The following is a 20,475-nucleotide window of genomic DNA, read 5'->3' as shown; positions in this document are numbered from 1 at the left end:
AAAACAATTCTTCTAACTGATTATAACCAGAATAATATTAATAACTTTTGAGTTGGAGCAAGATGGAGGTCGGTACAGGATTTGATGTGTGTCATCAAAACTTCGTACACGCACCAATCGGTTATTATCCAAAATATTAAGATTTTTTTGATCTTGTGTTCTCAACTTGGATGTCCGTGGCAGCTGACTTTGATGGCCTTTTGGTCTTTTGCTGCAGTCCTTGTGCGAAGTATTTGTGTTTATTGTGTTTTGTATATTTTTGCTTTTTTACCAGCAAAACAAAATAAACCGAGCCCCTTGTGAGTTTACACAAAGTTTTAAGGGCTCTGTGGATGCATTACCTTCAAAAAATTACTAAAGTTTAAAAACTAAAATCAACATATTAAAAATTCAATTTTCAAAACCTTTATTTTGGGCCACTAAGAAGTTTATGTGTCTACAGGGTGCATAGTAATTCTCTCGTGGTTAGCCGTGACAGCAAAAAATTGAGAAACACTGGTTTCAATCATGATGACTTTCCAACTATTCAATTTATTGCAATTGCACTTTAGAATGAAGCAAATAATGATAAAAATTGGGAAAAAATTATATTTCTTTACTTCGTAGCAGTTCCTGAAACAATGGATTCAGTAATCAAGTCGTGTTAGTGTTACCAATCCTTTTCTTTGTATCGTGCAGTATGATAACGCAACAAGGAAATTGCTTGTCAATGCAAGAAGAACTAGTGGAATGATCGATCAGGCTTACAGCTAGGATGTCGAAACGTGAAAACTTTTCAACCTCAGCTAAAAATATTTTGTGACGCACGCGCCGTTACTCAGCAGGTTCTGGTCATCATCAGCTATTAAAAGATTGGAAAGATACTTTTTGCACATAATCTAGCTGTGCTTTGCTACGAAAACAAGTGGCTCTTGATCATAGTATAAAATTTTGTAGCAAAAACAGAAATCAAGGATTATCTCGAAAAAATACCAGCAATGTAAGCTTAATATATCATTTATTCAACGTCAAACGCTTGTTTTGAGTAAATAAAAATTGCAACACCATCCATGCATTGATAGCATCGAAAATTAGTTTTGTGTGGCAGTTCAGTGAGAAGGGTATGTTTTGTTTCATATGTTCATTACAATATCTGAATATGTTCTTGTTATGTCAGAGGAAGAAACCATTGATGTCAGAATTACGTAGGTTCACTTGCATGATGCGTCTGCAGTTATTGCACCTTTGTAGTTTCTAGTGGAACTGTTCAGAAAGTGGTTTGCTGCTAGACAATAAGACAATGAAATGTTTTTTAACTACAGGATTTGGTACAGAAGTGAGGAATCTTTTGTCAATTAGAAATTTTTCATGCGTTTTTTTCTTTTCAGTAAAACCTTTTTATAAATAATGGTTTATGGAAAAGTGAGGAAATATGTTCCAAGTTTTAACCAAACGAGTACAGTAAAGATTTGCAATTATAAGCAACCGCTTGTTGCAGAAAAGGTGGTCTACGTAACAAAGGCAGTTTGTTTCGTTTGGTCTACTTCTATAACCAACAAAGCTGTGGCAGAGAGTTTGCATTTTTGAACCTTAGACAAACAAAACAAAGTAGTCTTAGCGGGTTTAACATAATGTATTACTCACATTCTATGACAAAGTCTGAACGTAGCAACATTCAAACAGTTCTACAGAATTTGCCTTGTTTAATGGTGAAAACAATATAAAACACCACAGGAAGTCATAGAAGAAATATGTTGAAACAATCATTTATTCATGAGTTCTGATTGCTCTTACCAAGGTGTGAAAACTTGTTTCAAACACTGTCCTTAATTATTATCATTATTTATAGGTTTTGTTATTTTTTAATTTATTTTTTATACGACGTCATGCTGTCGTCATTAGTGAAATGCTTACTTGTTATTGCGTCATTATGGACCTGGAAAGCAAACGGTCACGTAAGACTGACCTTTCCCCCAGCGAGACAATTTGCACTGGACTTTCTTGATAACGCCCGCACCAGAGGCCCTTGTGGAGCGCCACAGTACCCAGGTGAGCCTTGTTAGCCGCTACGTTCAATCTCAGTTGTACGGCCAGCCAGCAATTAGGTCCTTTTTAGATTGATTTATAGCCTCAAACGTTGAATCAATGTGAAAAGGAAAGAGAGCTTTCTTCCTGGCTATCAGCACAAGGCTGAGCAATCACCAGTAGCCTACAACGAGCAATTGCGATTCGCTAACCATAACGGTATAGTTTTCACTGTGTAACGGTGTAGCTAGCCATTTAGATCATCCAATCAACAATATGTTTCTCGGCAGCCGATTGTAGCAAGAATTGACAGCGATAGACACCGTGCTGTGGAATACCCTTCTGGCAAGAATTAATGGTGCGATACTGACGAGCCCAGCCTCATGGGCGACACACGGTGTCTATCGCTGTCAATTCTTGCTGCAATCGGCTTGCGAGAAACAGAAATGATTTTGTTGGTCTGGTAATAAAGTTTTCCCAATCAGGAAAGCTGCTTTTAACATTACTTTAACATCCGGTGACGGTTCAGCGATGTAAAAAGATAAACGTTTGTAAGTTGGTTGCATCCATTTTGCTAAGAATTTGCTTTAGATATGATTCAAAGTGTTCAGTGAGTAACGCAACAATGAGTATTCGATTGTTCTGTCATGGCCACAACCCAGTAATCATAATTATGACGTAGAAACACAACGCGTATGCTTAAAGATTGTTTGTGATTGTCGGATGATTTGGTTGCTGAAGCCCACATCTCGAAGAATACCATAATCACTGCGATGAATGACGTATTGTGGCAGCCGACCTCCGTGGCGTACATTGATTGAAACATTGTTTTGAATGCTTTTGATTGAAGCTAAACTTGACTGACATTTTAACAGAAAGCTATAAAAGTTTGTTTACAACCTGAGGCCATGCGAAACTGTTGCTCTGTCAATTTGTCTCTGCAACCGTAATTACGCCACTTATGAAAACCTGAGAATACCGGTCTACCTGAGAATGATTTATTACAATGAATTCGCCAGCAAGGTTTTCTTAGAAACTTATTTTTAGTTCTGAAACCGATACAGTCGTATCACAATATTTGAGCTATAGGATTTAACTTTAGGTGGTTGTAATTTTTTGTCCGCATATAAGGTCACTAAAATGGAATGCTGTTTCGGCATGGCATTGACTCAAATCGATGACGTAGTTGTGACGTGTAATGACACAGTACTTCCGCAAGTGGTGGCCGTAGTTCCCACCAATTCTGTTGATGATGGTCGAACATATTTATTTGAATGATCCACACTTTTAACTATTGTCAGCTTTTTCTTGAAATATTTTTGTTCTACTCAAAACCTACTATGTAGTCATAATGGTGTCAATAGCCACCTTATATTCATCTTTTTCGTGCCATCATATCGTGTAAAAATGGCGCTGTTTATCAATAAAACAATCTAAAACCAACATTTTTGATCTTTGACGTTTCGTAGAGAATTGAATTCGCTGAAATAGGTTGTTCTTATGAGTTTAAAACATTTACTGTTCAGTGTGGTTCATATGACAATTTGTAAGTTTTGCAAAATCTGATGTTGGATAACTTTTTTTATGTTATTGTTGTGATGCAGTTCATCGACACTTTAAATTTCATATAAGAATTTTCTGATTTAGATATTCTTTTTATAGGAGCACCAAGAACGACTTTAATTGAAGGAACTCCTCTCAGAGCTACCTGGCATTTATCGTACGCACATAGGGTAAGTAACCACCGAGGTTCTACAGTGCTAAATATCGGGACCTTCTCAAAGCTTAACACTTAGCAAACAAGTTATTGATTGATTTTGATTGATTGATTGATTGAATCTTTATCCTCGGACTGGGAAAGCTTCTTGAAGAGCTTGATCCTGGCAGTTTCGCATACTTGTAGAGGCTTTGAATCACTGACGCAGGCCCGGTCACCGAGATTGACAGAGTGAAGTTTCCGATTGTTGAAGTCTTGTTGCCGGGGAATTATTCCATCCATTAGATGCCGCTGAATAGAGAGCAGTCCTTAACGTGCGTTGCTCAAGCGCACACCCCGAAAGTCGAACCAGCGCCGCTTGATCTTGAAGCTTCTTCGTTCCAGAAGTCACGCGCTAACCAATTGAGCTATCGGGGCGGATTAGAGCGGAACATTGCGCTCTGCTGCCAGTGTGGGCAACTATTTAACTTTCTTAATCTTAGCCTAACGCTCAACTTAAGGCCAAGTGATACTGTCAATTATTATGTTATTTCATTATTCATTTATTGTGATGTCACAATGTTAGTTCAGATAGCTTATTTGTGCCGCTATGATTGCTTTGAGAAAGTTTTCATTATGCGTTGCTACCATAATGACAGCGTGGAAAGACACTAAATTCTCAAATTTTTTCAACCGTTGCATTTTATTTCTATTTCTGATATGATTTAGTATTAAAAACATTTTGTAACAAATTGCAGCGGTGACGTAGTTAATTTTTTTCATATTCTCACTAATTATCACTATAACGATCCAACGACTTGTTATTAATTACCCACCAAACAGTTTTATTTTTGAACTTTCAAAATTGCATATTTTTGTAGTATTGCTTTTTAATTTTGACCAGCTTTAGGGTACAAAAAGCGTACTATGCCATTAATTTAATTTTAACGCATCATTCTTCGTGATAAACCTATTAACTGGTATAAATACAGTACATCCTGGTTCGTTTCGCGTGCACAAATATTGCATGAGCAAATGTGGTGTGTGTATTCTCATTAGTTTATTTTCCAGGGAGGCGCAGAACTTCAAATTATTCGTGAAAATCCGCTGAGAATATTAGCAAGACTAACAGACGGAAACTTCCTCTTTCAAAACGATTCCACGTAAGAATTATAAAGTTAATTTGTTTTTTAGTACTTGTTTGCTATTAGAAATAAGCCATGCTGCTCTACGAAACGCTAATGTGGTAGTTAAGTCTTTCAAAAGTTCTCCAATATATTTTCTTGAGTTATTTTTCTCATTCTCATTCCATTGGATTCTCATTCCATTGGATTCACATTCCATTTCACTAAATACACAATTAGAAACATTATTGAGCATTTTATGTACTTGAATAAAACATAAACGTTGAACATTTGCTAAAATATTCTGTTGGCAGTGTATAAAAAATAGTATAACATGCAATGTGAACACTGACGTTTTAACACAATCCAATATTGGGGAAATATATTTTGACTGAAAGAATTTTCTCAAAAGCTTCTATTGATTTATTAGTCTTTCTGAGATAATTAAAGTCTGAAAGAAAACAATAAAAACAAAAAAACGCTTCACGCAGGCGACAGCATGCTGATCTTGTTCTTCCAATCGGATTGACCTGCGACGATTGCACTTTACGATTGTTACGTCAAGCTTCTGAGTGGAGCGAGGGATATCGATTCTGGAGTTGCGCTGACATCACAATTCTCCCTCATCCCGACGCGGAAAATGCACAATGTGCTTCGTCTGGAAGTCAAAATGGTCCGTCTACACCTACTAATATTCCACATAGCGAACCAGAGGGTCATGGTGAACCAGAACCAACATCCGAACCAGAAACACATGGTGAACCAGAACCAACGTCTGAACCAGAAACACATGGTGAACCAGAACCAACCTCTGAACCTGAAACCCATGGTGAACCAGAACCAACATCCGAACCAGAAACACATGGAGAACCAGAACCAACCTCTGAACCAGAAACACATGGTGAACCAGAACCAACATCTGAACCAGAAACCCATGGAGAACCAGAACCAACCTCTGAACCAGAAACACATGGTGAACCAGAACCATCCTATGTACCACCACCGGCATCGTCAACCAACTCTCCAACAGCACAGAACAGTTGTCAACCAGAGTCCGCTCTTCAGTTCGATGCCTGCTACGATGGCAAATGCCTCAACGGAGGAAGTTGCAATGACATCACTGGAGCATGCTCATGCTTGAAACTATTTTCTGGAGAAAGATGCCAGGAATTCGGTAAGATAATGTGTGTGCCAACTCATAGGACAATAGCCTAGAGTCTTTAAAGTAAACTAAGTGAAAAAATTGCTACTTCTAACATTTTTAAGTTAAACCAGGCCTTTTGAACGTTGAAATGTTTTTGATACGTTGACATCCGAAGCGAAACCGAAACATGAACTTTTCCCTTTGCTTCTTAGCCCTTTTAATTTTTAGTTTTTGGTCAAGTAAAACTACTTTCTAAGTTATGTGCGTGGCTACAATATACAGAAGTTTGAAAGTTCTTGATTCAAATTAATATTGCTTTATGACAGACTTGTGTTGGAGCGACAGCGATTGCAATAATGGCAAATGCATTGACACCAGAAGCACCACGCATCCTCGCCTCATTTGTTACTGCGAACAAGGATGGTATGGGAACGACTGCAGCTTACGTAAGTTGTACCAGTCCGCTGAGTCCAATTCGCGATAGAGTAATTAACTTAAACAATTAATCTAATCAATAGATCAACGTAAAAGCAAAGAACAGACTAATTTGAATGAGAAAAGCACCAGTAGAATTATTAACTGGGAAAAAACGGATGCTGCATTCTCAAAACTTAATTTTCTTTACAAAAATCACCAGCATACGCAGAAGGCTATATTGGAAACTGGTATACATTGCAAAACTGGAGGTCTTATGTCTAGCGTCTATGTCACAGTATAATGAATGAAAAATACTTGCTGTGGTGATAACTGATCCGACTTGAACTAATAGTAAAGTAGAACTTTCCACTTTGAATTGAAGCTTTTATTGCACTTAAAACTTCATGGAATTTAAAATTAAAGTTTCTTTTGTGTTTAGGATCAAACATCGTCATTCAACAAGACTACCAGACCAACACGGACTACGAGAGCCGAGTGATTAGTCCAACTGTATCTGTTCACTGGAAAATTGATAACCAAGAGATCGAAATTGCTCTTCAAGCTAAAACATTGAGCTGGGTTGGCTTGGGTTGGAGGCCCAGCAGTCTCACTGACAGTTGTAAGGCTTTTCCCAGCCTAGCAATTGCTTCTGAAGTTGATGATAAGCATACAGAATTTGTCAACAGCCAAAGAGATTTAGATGCATCACCAGTGAGTAATTTGAGTGATAACTGGGACTGTTATTTTACTTTTGTAGCCAGAGATAACACTCAATATGATTTTTTTTCTCTGGTTGGTTACTCAAGAGTTTTTGAGGGACTAATTTAATTTTTGTTTTTGAATCATCGAATTAGTTTTTGTATGCGCCAACCAGCACTGTGCACTTTTTCTTGAAGGTCCGGTTTGTAAAAAGATTAACTTTTGTGAGTTTATGTTCGTGTTCACGCTTGAGTGCACAGCTCTGACTTGAGCAGGTAAACTTTGTGTATGTTTGATGTTACATTACTGACTTCTGTTTGCTGCTCATTTTACATGAACTTAATAGAAAAAAAAAACATATTAAAAATATAAGTAACCCATAAAGAAATTTAAATAACTCTAAACATTTTTACATATCATAGATTTGAACCTCTTCTAGTGAAAATGAGTTTATTTTTTTATTTTTTTGAGCAACTTTAACTTTTTTTGTCGCTTGCATTCAGCCCTCACCAAGCGTGGATCCGGAGAAAGCCATTGAAGATGCCCTAGAAAGTAGTATTGAAAGAAGATGCAATAATGGAATTACTGACAAAACGCCAGCAGGACAACCAGAGCCAGGTGTAGAACCAGAACCAACCTCTGAACCAGAAACTCATGGTGAACCAGAACCAACCTCTGAACCAGAAACACATGGCGAACCAGAACCAACCTCTGAACCAGAAACACATGGTGAACCAGAACCAACCTCTGAACCAGAAACACATGGTGAACCAGAACCAACCTCTGAACCAGAAACACATGGTGAACCAGAACCAACCTCTGAACCAGAAACACATGGAGAACCAGAACCAACATCTGAACCAGAAACACATGGTGAACCAGAACCAACCTCTGAACCAGAAACCCATGGTGAACCAGAACCAACATCTGAACCAGAAACACATGGAGAACCAGAATCAACATCTGAACCAGAAACACATGGTGAACCAGAACCAACATCTGAACCAGAAACACATGGTGAACCAGAACCAACCTCTGAGCCAGAAACACATGGAGAACCAGAACCAACATCCGAACCAGAAACACATGGTGAACCAGAACCAACCTCTGAACCAGAAACACATGGAGAACCAGAACCAACCTCTGAACCAGAAACACATGGTGAACCAGAACCAACCTCTGAACCAGAAACACATGGTGAGCCACAAGCCTCTTCACGTCCACCTGTGGTTGTTGGAAATCCTCTTACCCATCCTATGGATTGCACTGACATGGTAATTGGATCAGTTAAAGGTTAGTTTCCGGAGAGGGTAACGTGTTTAATGAATAACAGCAACCACAGTGTAACAACACTTCAAAATAATATAATAAGATTCAAACCAACTTTTGAAAGAATGTTGTATGAGATTTATTTCAAACTGGTGGCATACAATTGTGTTGTGCGTTTTTACAACACACTAAGAAAAATATGGTTATCGTAACAAACACTACCACTATATACCAAACACTTTAACGTTTTACAAAAATAGTTCAATAATACTGTTGCGGTTTATATTTAGAAAAAAAACTTAAAGGATCATCGTTTATTTACAAGCTCAATTAATTTATCTTTCTGGTAAAAAATTGAAACTTCATCATTGTGTTCAGGTGACCTTCACCGAGTCCAGGACATGTACACAAAGGACAGGTCCACTCCAAGACCTGATAAGTTCTACAATGGACAAGATGACCTTGTTGGGTCTGCTGGCTCACAAGTGGATGGAGTCACTACAATCGTATTCAGAAAGAAACTGCAAGGTCAGCAATAAAAGAAAAATATGTCTTTTTATTTGTTTGAACAAGCAAATAAATCATTTACCAAAAAAAAAAAATCAATTAGCCAATGGGTATAGCAGGGGTCGCATACGGTAAGCGCTCTTCAACAAATTCCTCACGCCTAGCTGTTCAAGGTGTCATGACCGAGCAGTATGACGTCAATATCCGTCACACTGCTCAGTTGCTGTGTCATAATGGTTGGTACTGAAAACTAATGAACTGGTAGTGACAAAATAAATTACCTACTGTGTTTAGTTACAGTATGACTTTAAAATACTTCCTGCTGCTTAAACAACCAACATTGGTTCTCGGTCAGTCTAATATTTATACATAATATAGCAGCAACAAAAAAGGAAAATATTCTGAATGATATTTGCCAATCTGCAACAGGAAACTAACTGATTTTCACGCGGTGAAAGAAGGTTCAGTTGCCGCGTCTTTGCTTGACACCATCCTTTGTTTGACACTATGATAGATCGCGTGGCGTGATAGCTTTTTAAAAATTTATTTTCTTTCTTTTTAGCCACCCAGGAAAGTGACCACACAATCGATGACCAAGCTATGTCCGTCATATGGGCTATTGGCCAAGGAGTGGACCGGTACGTCCACGCTCCGGCTTCCGGACTTGAGGCATGCACGGCATCTGATACAAGGTAGGTTGAGTGGGAACAGCAAAACAGGGTTTCTCAAAATCAACTGCACAAAAAATTGCAAAGTCAACGATTGTAACATAAAAAATTGTCAAGCGTCTGTTTAAATTTTAAACTTTGTAAGTGAAGTAATTTCTTTTTTCGTATTTTTATACTTCAACCATTTGTACTTCACATTATACAGATTTTATCGTCATGATGAGTTGAAATATCACGGGTTTGGCAACAACCAGAGAGGAACAGCGAGCATAAACTTCTTCGGTGAGTAATTTGGCGTTAGTTCACTTCTAAAGTTTAATGAGTCATTTTCATGGAAAAGTTCTAAAAAAAGCACATAAAGAGTTCGATGCGCCTGTTTCGGCATCCCCTAGCACTAGTCCTGATGCTTATGCCAGTTCAAAAAATAACCCCATTTTCTGAAAACATGATTGTTTTTTTTCAGACATTACTCCGCAAATGCCGGTCGGAACTTGTACATCGGAAGGAAGCAGTCACAAAGTCCCAAGAAATTGTGACACAACAGACGCTGGTTTCAATTGCGATTATTACGTAACATGGACATTGAACACAGAAAATGACAAGATTTCTTTTGTTCTCAAAGTACGTTCTTTTCTAAATTATATAAAATTTATATAAAAAACGTGTTTCTGACGATTGCCTTGAAGTAAAGATTTATTTTTTAAACTGATAATATGAAGAGAACCGTCTGACAATATGTTCGTATGCTCAATACAGATCGACTTATTGTACATGAAAGCATAAAAGTATGTGTAGAGACGTTGATTAAGGAGATGGTGCGATTATTTTGTTGTCTTTTTGTGTCAGAATAAAGAAAATCAGTGATCCCCGTTGGTGTCTATGTTTAACTTGATTTAAAAAATGCGTCACTTTCGTAAAGCAAGTTGCTTGTTTTTTTTTTTCTTGAAACAGAAATGTTTTCGCATTGGTTTAAAAATAATAACAGCCTCTGTTGAGTCACAATGGTCTGTGTGCGCAAGATTGTTGCGCAATTTGGCTGCCTGCACAACGTTACAATTCTGTCTCCACTGTTTTGGAAATAAAAATGAAAACTTTATTGGTTGAAACTTAGCTGGCAGCTTCCTTCACAATGTAGATTTGTTAATATCTACATTATGTTGGTTGGCAACATGTAACATCCACCATATGTTACGTTTGTGTGTGTATTTAGTTACATCATCTCCATGTCATTATGACGAAATCCGTTGCTTTGTGTTATCGGAAACATACAAGAAACTACTTCACTTACTACAAAGAAATGAACATGCAGTTGTGATGCAATTGCTTGCTGTATGATGTTGGAATTAAATGTAAAATGCTTCTAAACTCAGTTTAAATGTTCTATTATTGTTTTACAGTCTCGACAATCGCAAGATAGATGGATTGGGCTTGGGATAAGTTCAAACCAACGGATGCAAGACACAGATGCAGTGCTGGCTTGGATTGATGGCTCAGGGCAAGCAGTGGTCAGAGATAGGTAATAGTTGTTGAACTATGAGTAGGCTTGCTGTTACTTACAAGACTGAGCACTGCAGGACAAAACGTGTAGGTTTGCCGAACTGGTTTGTGTATTGCATCTTTGCTGCATCAATAAGAAATCTCTTAGCTTGCTGCTTGTGTTGAATACAATTCTCACATCACACTTACGCTTGTAATACAATAATCAGACGTTAAGTGATTTGCCAAGTCTAGTCTTGTTTGACGAAACGCAAAGAAATTAACTTTATTTTCTTCAAAATTAAGCAAAAGTAAAGTCACAGAGTCTTTAAGTTTTGCTTCAACGCTGAAGAAAATAAAGTACATAATTCCTACAAGTCACTAAAGAAAAACTATTCACATTGGCGCCCTACAGCAGTGTCCTATAAATTTACAGACACCTTTTCATTTTTAGATTTTAAACGATTTTCAAAATATCGAATAAACAAACCAGCTTACCATAACAACCCTCAGCAACTAGAATCGTAAATGTTTTTATTTTAGAGAAGTCTCCATTTTACTGTAGTCATCGAAACTGCCCGAAACTTCCATCACAATTCCCGCATGCTTAGTCAGCCCAGATTATCACCTGATCTCCCACAGCATCTTAGAAGCGGTGTTAAGTCATACAGTAACAATTTACTCTCAGTAAATATTCATCAAAACCGTAAATAATTAAACGAAAAAAGATCACAAAACTTTAATTGTTACTAGGTGATTGAAAACATGGGACTTTTTCCATCTTTAACAACATAAATATTTGAAGAAATCTTTAAAGTTTTATAAATCACACAAATCTTGCAAGTTTCATGAGGGGGCGAGACACGTAGAGTACTCGTGCGGGGTGTGAACGATGCTTTTGGAACAACTTGTTTCATCATAATACTAGTGCCACCTGTAGGTGTGTTACGTCACAAGTTAAACATGCCTCCTGCATACAGACATAAAAGCAACACCCCCTTACAATTTCTCCCACAGCGTTCGACGTAGAATAACCAACAGACACAATATGTACAAAAATTTGCTCCAAATACGTTTCAATTTCTAAATGCAAGCGGCCCCACTGACGTTGATGCGTAGCATAGCGTTGCATCTGCTATTATATTACGTTGTACATGCGTCACAATACTACATACGGTATAGGGGAATGCACACAGCATAAGTAACTATGTTTATGTTCTCGACAATTGAAAAATTGTATTTACAATTATACGTTCATTTCAAGTACCCATTTGGCAAATAACTCTATTGTGGTTACACACAACCTATCACGCAAGTTAATTTTTGTCTCTCTCATCGAATTTAGATGAAGCGAACAACTTCAAATGTTAATGCATAAAAAATACATTTTATAATTTTGTGACATTTTGAAAAAAAAAAATGGAATGTCATTTACACATTGCTAATAAAGATGTTACTTGTGCTTTGTTCTGTTTATTGTGCAACAAAAGGGGGCGATATTAAATTCCTATGAATCGAGAAAGTGCAAGAACACTGGCTTCGGAATTATCGTTGATAATTACATTTTCATGGGAACTTAAGCCATCAGCTGAATGACTGTGCAGTTTTGCTACGAAGAAATATGGGGCTAAAAATATTTCCTAATAAGTAGTCACGAAAAAAAGTCAAACTCGAGCGGCTAAGTCTCTCTGACAATAGCGCGATTTTAAACAATCATTGAGCGATGATCATCAATGCACAATGTGCTCTCAGCCATCGTGTCTCCAACTGACACGGTTCAACTGCTTAAACTATTTTTAGAAAAATCAATGTCTGTTTCTCTCCAAAAGGAGTTCCTCCTAATTGGCAAAATGTCGTAAACAAAACATAATTCAAAGAACATTTTGAAGCATCCACTCCACTATATTCATTTTAAGCAAATTTAACTTATAAAACATAAAAATTACGAAATAATTCACATTGAATTCGAAAGCAATGACTATTGCTCATACTTTATACTTTGACAATACGTTTATATATTGACGTATTTTTGAGGTCTAAGCCAAAAAATCTTCGTGTACACCTAAGACAAGCGCACTTTTGGAAGGGTTCTTCCGAGGCCATATCTTCACTGGAATCATATTTCATTCCAGATTCATCCAGGGATACTCTCTTCCAAACGACGACAATTCAAACGACCTTGAAGACGTAAGCGGGAACTATAACAACGGAATTATGACTTTCACAGTAAGTTTAGATTGTTAATGGGTTTACCGAACTATTTTCACCACAAAATACAGTAGAAAATATAGGTGAGCCAAGATCTTCAAATAGGTTTGGTTTGGGTTCGGTTGGGTTTGGTTTGGGTTTGGTTGGGTTTGGTTAGGGTTCGATTGGATTTGTACTTTTCAACAAATTTCATCGCAAGCAACATTTAAACAAAATCTAATTAGAAAAAAAAGTGTATTGTGCTAAACCATTAACACGGTAACACCTACGGGAACCGGTTAAAGGGGTACTAAAGGAAAAACCTGACTTGGCGATTTTCCACGTTCTTTGTGTTTAACATGCTACCATAAAACGATTTTCAATAAAATTTTGCCCCATTGCGGTCTGACCACCATTGTGCGCGTGCTTTTGTCAGAGCTTTCAAAACAAGATTGGCCTGAGCAACGAAGCGTGCGACTGTAAAGAACGTCATAAAGTCTACGTCATAAAGTCTAGCAATCAACCGATCACGCAATAATTGTTACTGCGGGCGATTTGACTGTAAGCTATGTATGTATGTACATCAAAACAGCACATTTCAACATCAAAACAGCAGACAGTTTGCTCAAAACATCAGATGTGGTAACGTGGCTTTTGTTATTGCTGGACTTTATGACGTATTCTCGAGCTGTGTTTGCACGTTTTGGTCATTTTGAAAAAAATGAAAATAAATGAAACACTGGACTTTGGGCCTTGCCAGCGCCATTGAAAACAAATTTTTTTGGGTAATTGTTTTTGAAATGTATTCTTGAATGTTCAGTTTACTCATTTTAATGCTTAATTCCGGTTTGAAATTTTCCTTTAGTATGCCTTTAAAGCCCAAATTGTCTGTTTGCTGCTCAAGGGTTCATGGTTCGAGTATTGAGGGCGACGCAAGAGATCACAAATAGTCAATCTGACTTTACCTTGTTTTAATCTTTACAGCGAATGCATTGATGATGACACAATGGCGACTTTAATTTAGCAATCCCATTCATTTCAGTTCTCCAGACCACGTGCGACGACAGATAGCGCTGATGACATAAGCTTTACAGATGGCGACTGTAGATACCTTATCTACGCCAGAGGCCCATTAAACGGTGCTGGGACCAACATCCAACAGCACTCGTCTACACCAATGATTAGTCCTACCAAGGTAAAAGAATTATTAAATATTATTGTGTTGCATTTTAATGCAGAGCATTTCTAAACTTGTCGTAACTTCACCCATAAAGTATTTTTACTTGCACAAATAAGTTAAAAACCGCTGTTTTAAAGTTATTCAATTTAAATTGTAGCAGTTTTAATGATATAATAATCTTGTATTATTAAATACTAACTAGACTAATATTTGTTTTACAAAATTTTAAATATTTTTTTTCCAAACAGATTTGCATCAAGTCTTGCTCAGCTTCCAAAGTCATTGCTTCGTTCTCTTCGAAACTGAGTCTGGATGAAGAATTTACTTCTGAACTTGAAGACCCTACATCACCAGATTACAAAGAACTTAAAGCCACCATGGAAGATCTTGTAAGTAGAACCCAACAGCAATGCTTTTAAACTTGTTTGCTTCTAGATGAAGTCAATAACAATCACGAAGGTAATTGAAGATATTGTATTCAAGATTATATCCAAGAACTGATCTATTTATTAGTTTTTAAAATAAAATGTACTATCCCTTAAACGTTGATTAAATACAACATGAAGTTAATATTTTACAATCTAAAACAAAAGTCTTATACAAATAAAAAATTTAAACTCTTCCACTAAGTAAGCTACTCTTGTCACTAAATAGCTACAGCCTCATTTCATGCTCTTCCCTACCTTTCAGCTCACCAAAACTTACAATCAAAACAATGAAAGGACTGTGACCATAACCGTTCTTGGATTCTCGGCTGGAAGTATCATTGTAGACTACAACGTGTCCTACGAATACGATCCAGCAGTTGAGAATAGCGACTTAGTACAGGTAAAATATGCTTTTATTTAATCCCAATTCTATTTAAATAAGCTGAAGATGCTATTACTATAGCGAAATCGATTCTTAATAAATTACACTGAGAGGTTAGATTGTTGTGCAAATGCCAGCATTTGATGAATGCAAAATAGCAGTGCTTCCACTTAAGACTTGTTTTGGTCCATAAAAATAATCATAGTAAGGTGTAAGGGAAAGAAAATAAACCAGTTCGTGACAATATAGGCTAAGTCTTAAAACTGACTCCCAGATTGCAATTGTTTTGGCTTAAAACTACCTTTCCATTAAAAATAAAGCAATTGGTGAAAATTTAGCTCTCCTTGTTTCTCTTTATTTCAAAACCTTGTGGTGTAGTGGTATCGTCGAGTTCATAATCGACAGAGCGCTGGTTCGAATCTTTCATATGGTATTTTATTTTTTATCTGTAGATATAACTTTCATAGTACGGTACCTGCAAAACAAAAAACAATTATTACAAACAAGAAACTTTGCCAAAAAATAGAACATTTTTCGGCTTGATTGATTTAAAATCCACCTTGAAAATTAACCTTCCATCATTGCAGGGTGCACTGGAGACTACATTAATGGAAGAACTCCTTGAAAATAACGGAAACCTAGGAAGTTTCCCCGCCCGAGTGATTGGTAAGAACTGATTTGTTTGTCTGCACTCGCTGGGTACATGTACTGTATCTTACCATTCATACAACTGTTGGTGGTGTAGTACATATTAAGCCCCATAAAAGATGTTCCATCTTTCAGTGTGTATTGACGTGTTGGGATATTGGTTACCGTAGCTGGTACTATCTTTTTGTACCGGACACATTAAAGAATGAGCTAAAGTAGGCTACTTTCGTGGTCTGAAGGATTTTACACTTTAGCAGTTATTTGATGCATATAGCCAACCTATTCAAATATATCATGCTACAATGTATTTAGATATAAATATCATGCTGCAAGCAAAACTTACAGCAAGCTAACCATCAACAGCAAAGTATTTATTTTGTCGACATTTAATCTAGGCTAGGTCAACATGTTGGGTTTTTCTGTTCATTCAGATTGATGAACCCATTCATTTTGATCTTAAACTAATCGAACAAATTGTGTCCTAGTTAACTTTTCTCCTGGGTTTCACAAACGTTTTTTTGAAAGGTGTTGTTCCCGAAGTCACCACTGCTGTCGTTCAAACAATTGAACCCGAACCGTTTGCCGAATGGAAGATTGCTGTAATCTGCGCATGCGTGATGGGTGTTGTGCTTTTAATCATTGCTGGAATATCTCTTTTCTACCAATCACACAAAAGAAAAAGTAAGTTTAAACATCAATTTCAAGTTATTTAAAATAATCTTTTCCATTTGACAACAATAAAGTCGAAACGTTAATCTTTTGAAAACCATTTCTGCAATTGATGGAGAATTCAGTCCCACAAACAAGAGAACTCCATATTGCATCTTTTGCCACAACAAATCCATTTTCTTTTTTTCCCAAAGTTTGTTTACTTTTGTGATGTCAGCAATCTGCGTGCACTTGTTTTGTAATATATATGCGCCATAGGGACTCCTAGTGACCACTATTATGTATTGTCATGCCACACTGCTACTTCTTTGTTGCTTTAGTGATACTCTGAGGTAAACCAGCTGTACGGATGTTATAGCTCAACCCCAATCCAGTCTGTTAGAAATTTTATGTTCAACTCACAAGTCTTTGTGTTGCTCAGATAACTTCCAAGCCATGCCAATGACAGCAGCTGACTCGAGTAAAGCCAGTGATCCGAAAATGAACGATTACGAACAGGTGAGAAACATTGACGCGATCTGACGCGAATCACAATTGAATTTAACATTGTGTGTAAAGTGTGAAGACTTTCAGCTACTCTGATAGTTTCTATGACTAAAAATGGTTCAAAAACAGTTTATCAAACCATCTCTATTTTTCAGGTAAGCAATCATTCAAATTCTTTGAAAAAGGAAGATCTTGGAAAGACAAATTCCATGGTTTAAAATTATCCTCGTTACGACTTACGCCATCGAGCGGACATCTGCAGTGATGACGTAACAAAGAGAAAACTAAACCACAGCGAGACCTGTTTATATGTTGATAATGTTGTTAGTTGCCTCAAGTTTGAATTGAACTTTTTTTGGCATATTGACACAAAAAGCAAATGTGTCACTAATCATTTTAAGAATGTTTAGTTTTCAAGTTTCGAAGAAAATGTCAATAAAACTGACTGCAGTCTTGAAGGGTTGAGACTAAGTTAATTTGATTATTATAAACCATGACGTTTTTCCTTCGTGTTGTCTTGCGTTCGAGTTTTCTTAAGGCGACAGTGCGTTTATTTATCAAAAGTGAAGAATACCACTAGTATGGTGGTGTTCAATTTCACGACGAAATTGCCTAATATTGGCAAAATTTATTAATACATTGCAACACCAATATTGCAATAAGAAGAGCTTTCACTTAATCACGTGGTTAACGATGAATTACAATTCGGCGTAGTATTAACACCCCTGTCCAATGAAAAAGTTATGCACCCATTAGAATGATCCCCGCTGATGTGGAAATAGTGTTGTGTGTAGTGCCACGACGAGGGAAATACAATTAAATGCAAATATTATCACACGGTGTACAATTTAACAAAGTAGCTTAAGTCCAATACATATTTTAATGTTAAATTTTAAACTTTGTACAGTAGATTCAACCTTAATTAAAATCTACTCACCTAAAATATTTGAGAAGTTCAATTGTACTCCCCTCAACAGTCGGTCGCTTATTTTTATTTCACTGTCTTACTTTTGTAAAGGTCGCTTTTTATTCTATGAGATCACATTTATTTGCTATTTGTAATGGTGTACCTGCTAAATATTAACAACCAAAGCTATTAAATGAAACTTCATCAACAAATGCACCTTGCAAAACATTTTGATATTTTATTGCTATTAGAAAGCAATTTAAATTAAGTCTGGAAAAGGATACCTTTAGTAAGTTTTTAGTGGCGGGTATTTTTGAATTTCCTTTGATACTTTGTTTATTATAAAATATCTCAAATTGAGCTAGCACATTTTTGTGCAATTCATCGCTACCTGTTTTCAATACTAAAAAGCATTGACAAGTATAGAAACTCATAAAACGGCAGTAAAAGTAGTGGGTCTTAAATATAATAAAACTGTTGTTCTGCAATGTAGCTAACCCACCTAGAGTACAGTTAATGCCAAGTTTTTCAATTTTTGTTCAACAAAAGTAAAATCAAAATAATTACACATGTTTAATGTTTGTTAAATTATAATTTTGTTTTTTATGAGATTTAAGATGCTTTTTGCTTTCAATTGTGACGATACAAATTACGACGAAAGCACTTTGCAAAATATATTTGTGTTTTTGATGATTCCGATTAGTTCCTTGCAATTTTGTTCTTAGTTCGTCAATAAATGGTCACTAGACACTGCTTTGGTTAGAAAGCAATATTCCAGCTAAGTTTCCTGTTCACATTTGAGAAAAGTGGTTCCTTGAAGTCAGACCTTCACTTAGAGTCTCTTAGACAATTAATGGCGGGCGTTGCAGCACCAGGGCTAAGCGTAATTTCTGGTTTAGTCTTATTGCGTGTTCAAAATACAGTGACCGACTACTTATGGCTACACTTTTACAGTTCAGTTAAAATTTCTGTGTATAAAATTTTACGAGAGAAATCGAAAAACTATAAACCTATTTCAGTCAATCAATCATTTTATTTTTCGTCTCGCGTCCGGGACGAAAAAGATACTAACTACAAAAATCGATATAAACCTACCAGCACGTTAACGAACGGGAAAAGATGGCAAAACCTTGAAAGGTTTAAAACGTGCCTGAATGAAAAATTATGTAGTAGGCTATATATCAGTAGTTAGCACGGTGTCGATTAAGTCCAAATAACTTCAGCAACAGAAGTTGGTCAACAAACAACCCTATTATCTTGGGGGTAGACCAGAGGTGCAGCCTGCAGAAGCGGGAGTTTTGGAATAGAAGCAGGATTCTCGGGTTTCTATCAGAATCAGAGTGGAGCTGAAGTCTGGAACGCTGTAAGCTTACAAATATTTATGCTCCACTTAGCACAGTTGTTAATTTTTATGTACTCCAGTGGTTTTATTTTTCAAGCATTGATTTCTAGCCTACATTTAAAAATACATTTTTTGTTTATGGAATGTATGCATTTTAATATAAAACAACCTGAACTGTGGTTTATCGTTTGCGCTTGGAGTAAAATTGGAGTTTGGACTCAATATCCCTGAAAAATTAAAGCGGGAGTGGAGTTGGAGCCACAAACTTTGAAGTCGGAGTGGGGCAGGAGTCCAGAAAACCTGACTCTGTACACCTTTATGGTAAACCAAATTAAACAGTTAGGTTAAGCAGGCGGGAAGGCAAGGAAGCCATTCTTTATGTCCACTTCCAAGCATCCGGGTAACCCACTGCGATGCATTGTTGTTTCATAAGCAAGAAGAAGAACCCGAGTGCACTTGAAAATTGCCGAACCAGGGTCATGGTATCTGCAAACGTTGAGTAAATGGAAAAGGTCCAATTTTGTTAGCTGAGTGATATCGTAAAAGCATTTTCATAGATCGTATGCTTAGAATTATTTTCCGACGAATGGACATTTCAAAGAGTTTCCTCTGCAGTACTTGTATTTAATGTTTGTGTTTTGTTTACTTCATGGAAATTGCTTTCATCAAATATTGCATTTGCTTATATATCAACGTTAATCCGTCATTTTTACATTGATTCAACGTCTGCACGCTTTCAAAATGGAGTGGTTCATGTTGTGTCTATGCATAGCAAGAGGCATGTCGGATAGACATTCAGTTGCATGCTGAATAGAGTCTAAAATTAAAAAGTCAGTGGCTAAAAATCGTAGTGCAAGAATGTCCTAACGTTTTTTCAGGAGGGCCAGAGTTGGTAACGAGAGAGTGCCCGGGTAGCGAAATTTTTTTCCACGAGATTTCTCTCTCATTTACATATTTTGGTAAAAGTTTGTATTAAAACCGTGTGAATGCAACATTTTCTCTTTGGCACGGTTGGTTCAGTGGTTTCATCCTCTGCCTAGTGATCGTAAGAACGAGGGTTCAACGCCCGTCGAAGTCAAATTTTTTTTTTCTTTAAATTATTTTTTGCGGTGCACAAGAGCTTTTTACAAAAAGTAGGGTTAGGGAAAGCTTATATATTACTATCATTGCAGAATTTCATTGGCAAATAGTTATTTCGCAATCTGAATCAACCAATCTCTCAAAACACTTTCGGAAAATCTT

The 20,475-nt window shown here is 36.8% G+C and overlaps 1 protein-coding gene across 1 annotated transcript; it reads left to right on the top strand.

The window, feature by feature from the left end:
- The first annotated feature begins 1,865 nt into the window (after positions 1–1,865).
- Positions 1,866–18,644, top strand: LOC145777705 (uncharacterized). The gene is made up of 20 exons (XM_082589142.1): positions 1,866–2,028; positions 3,667–3,737; positions 4,772–4,863; positions 5,316–5,998; positions 6,295–6,414; positions 6,825–7,096; positions 7,588–8,377; positions 8,732–8,881; positions 9,423–9,552; positions 9,734–9,810; positions 9,992–10,149; positions 10,926–11,044; positions 13,137–13,230; positions 14,234–14,386; positions 14,620–14,760; positions 15,062–15,199; positions 15,769–15,847; positions 16,355–16,510; positions 16,920–16,996; positions 17,140–18,644. The coding sequence occupies exons 1-20, from the start codon at positions 1,866–1,868 to the stop codon at positions 17,200–17,202; spliced, it is 3,726 nt and encodes a 1,241-aa protein (XP_082445268.1). The 3' UTR covers positions 17,203–18,644.
- The last annotated feature ends 1,831 nt before the right edge of the window (positions 18,645–20,475 follow it).

The sequence above is a fragment of the Aplidium turbinatum genome, chromosome 9, assembly GCF_918807975.1.
Source record: "Aplidium turbinatum chromosome 9, kaAplTurb1.1, whole genome shotgun sequence".
Classification (NCBI taxonomy): domain Eukaryota; kingdom Metazoa; phylum Chordata; class Ascidiacea; order Aplousobranchia; family Polyclinidae; genus Aplidium; species Aplidium turbinatum.
The sequence above is the reverse complement of the archived record's forward strand: the minus strand, read 5'-3'. Positions and strand labels throughout refer to the sequence as shown.

What these genes read in the sequence shown, in the direction of transcription:
- LOC145777705 (XM_082589142.1), top strand. Translation starts at nt 1,866, where the DNA reads ATGCTGTCGTCATTAGTGAAATGCTTACTTGTTATTGCGTCATTATGG. An exon ending in TGGAGCGCCACAGTACCCAG is followed by an intron (nt 2,029 to 3,666) that starts GTGAGCCTTGTT and finishes TTCTTTTTATAG; the next exon opens with GAGCACCAAGAACGACTTTA. An exon ending in TGGGAACGACTGCAGCTTAC is followed by an intron (nt 6,415 to 6,824) that starts GTAAGTTGTACC and finishes TTTTGTGTTTAG; the next exon opens with GATCAAACATCGTCATTCAA.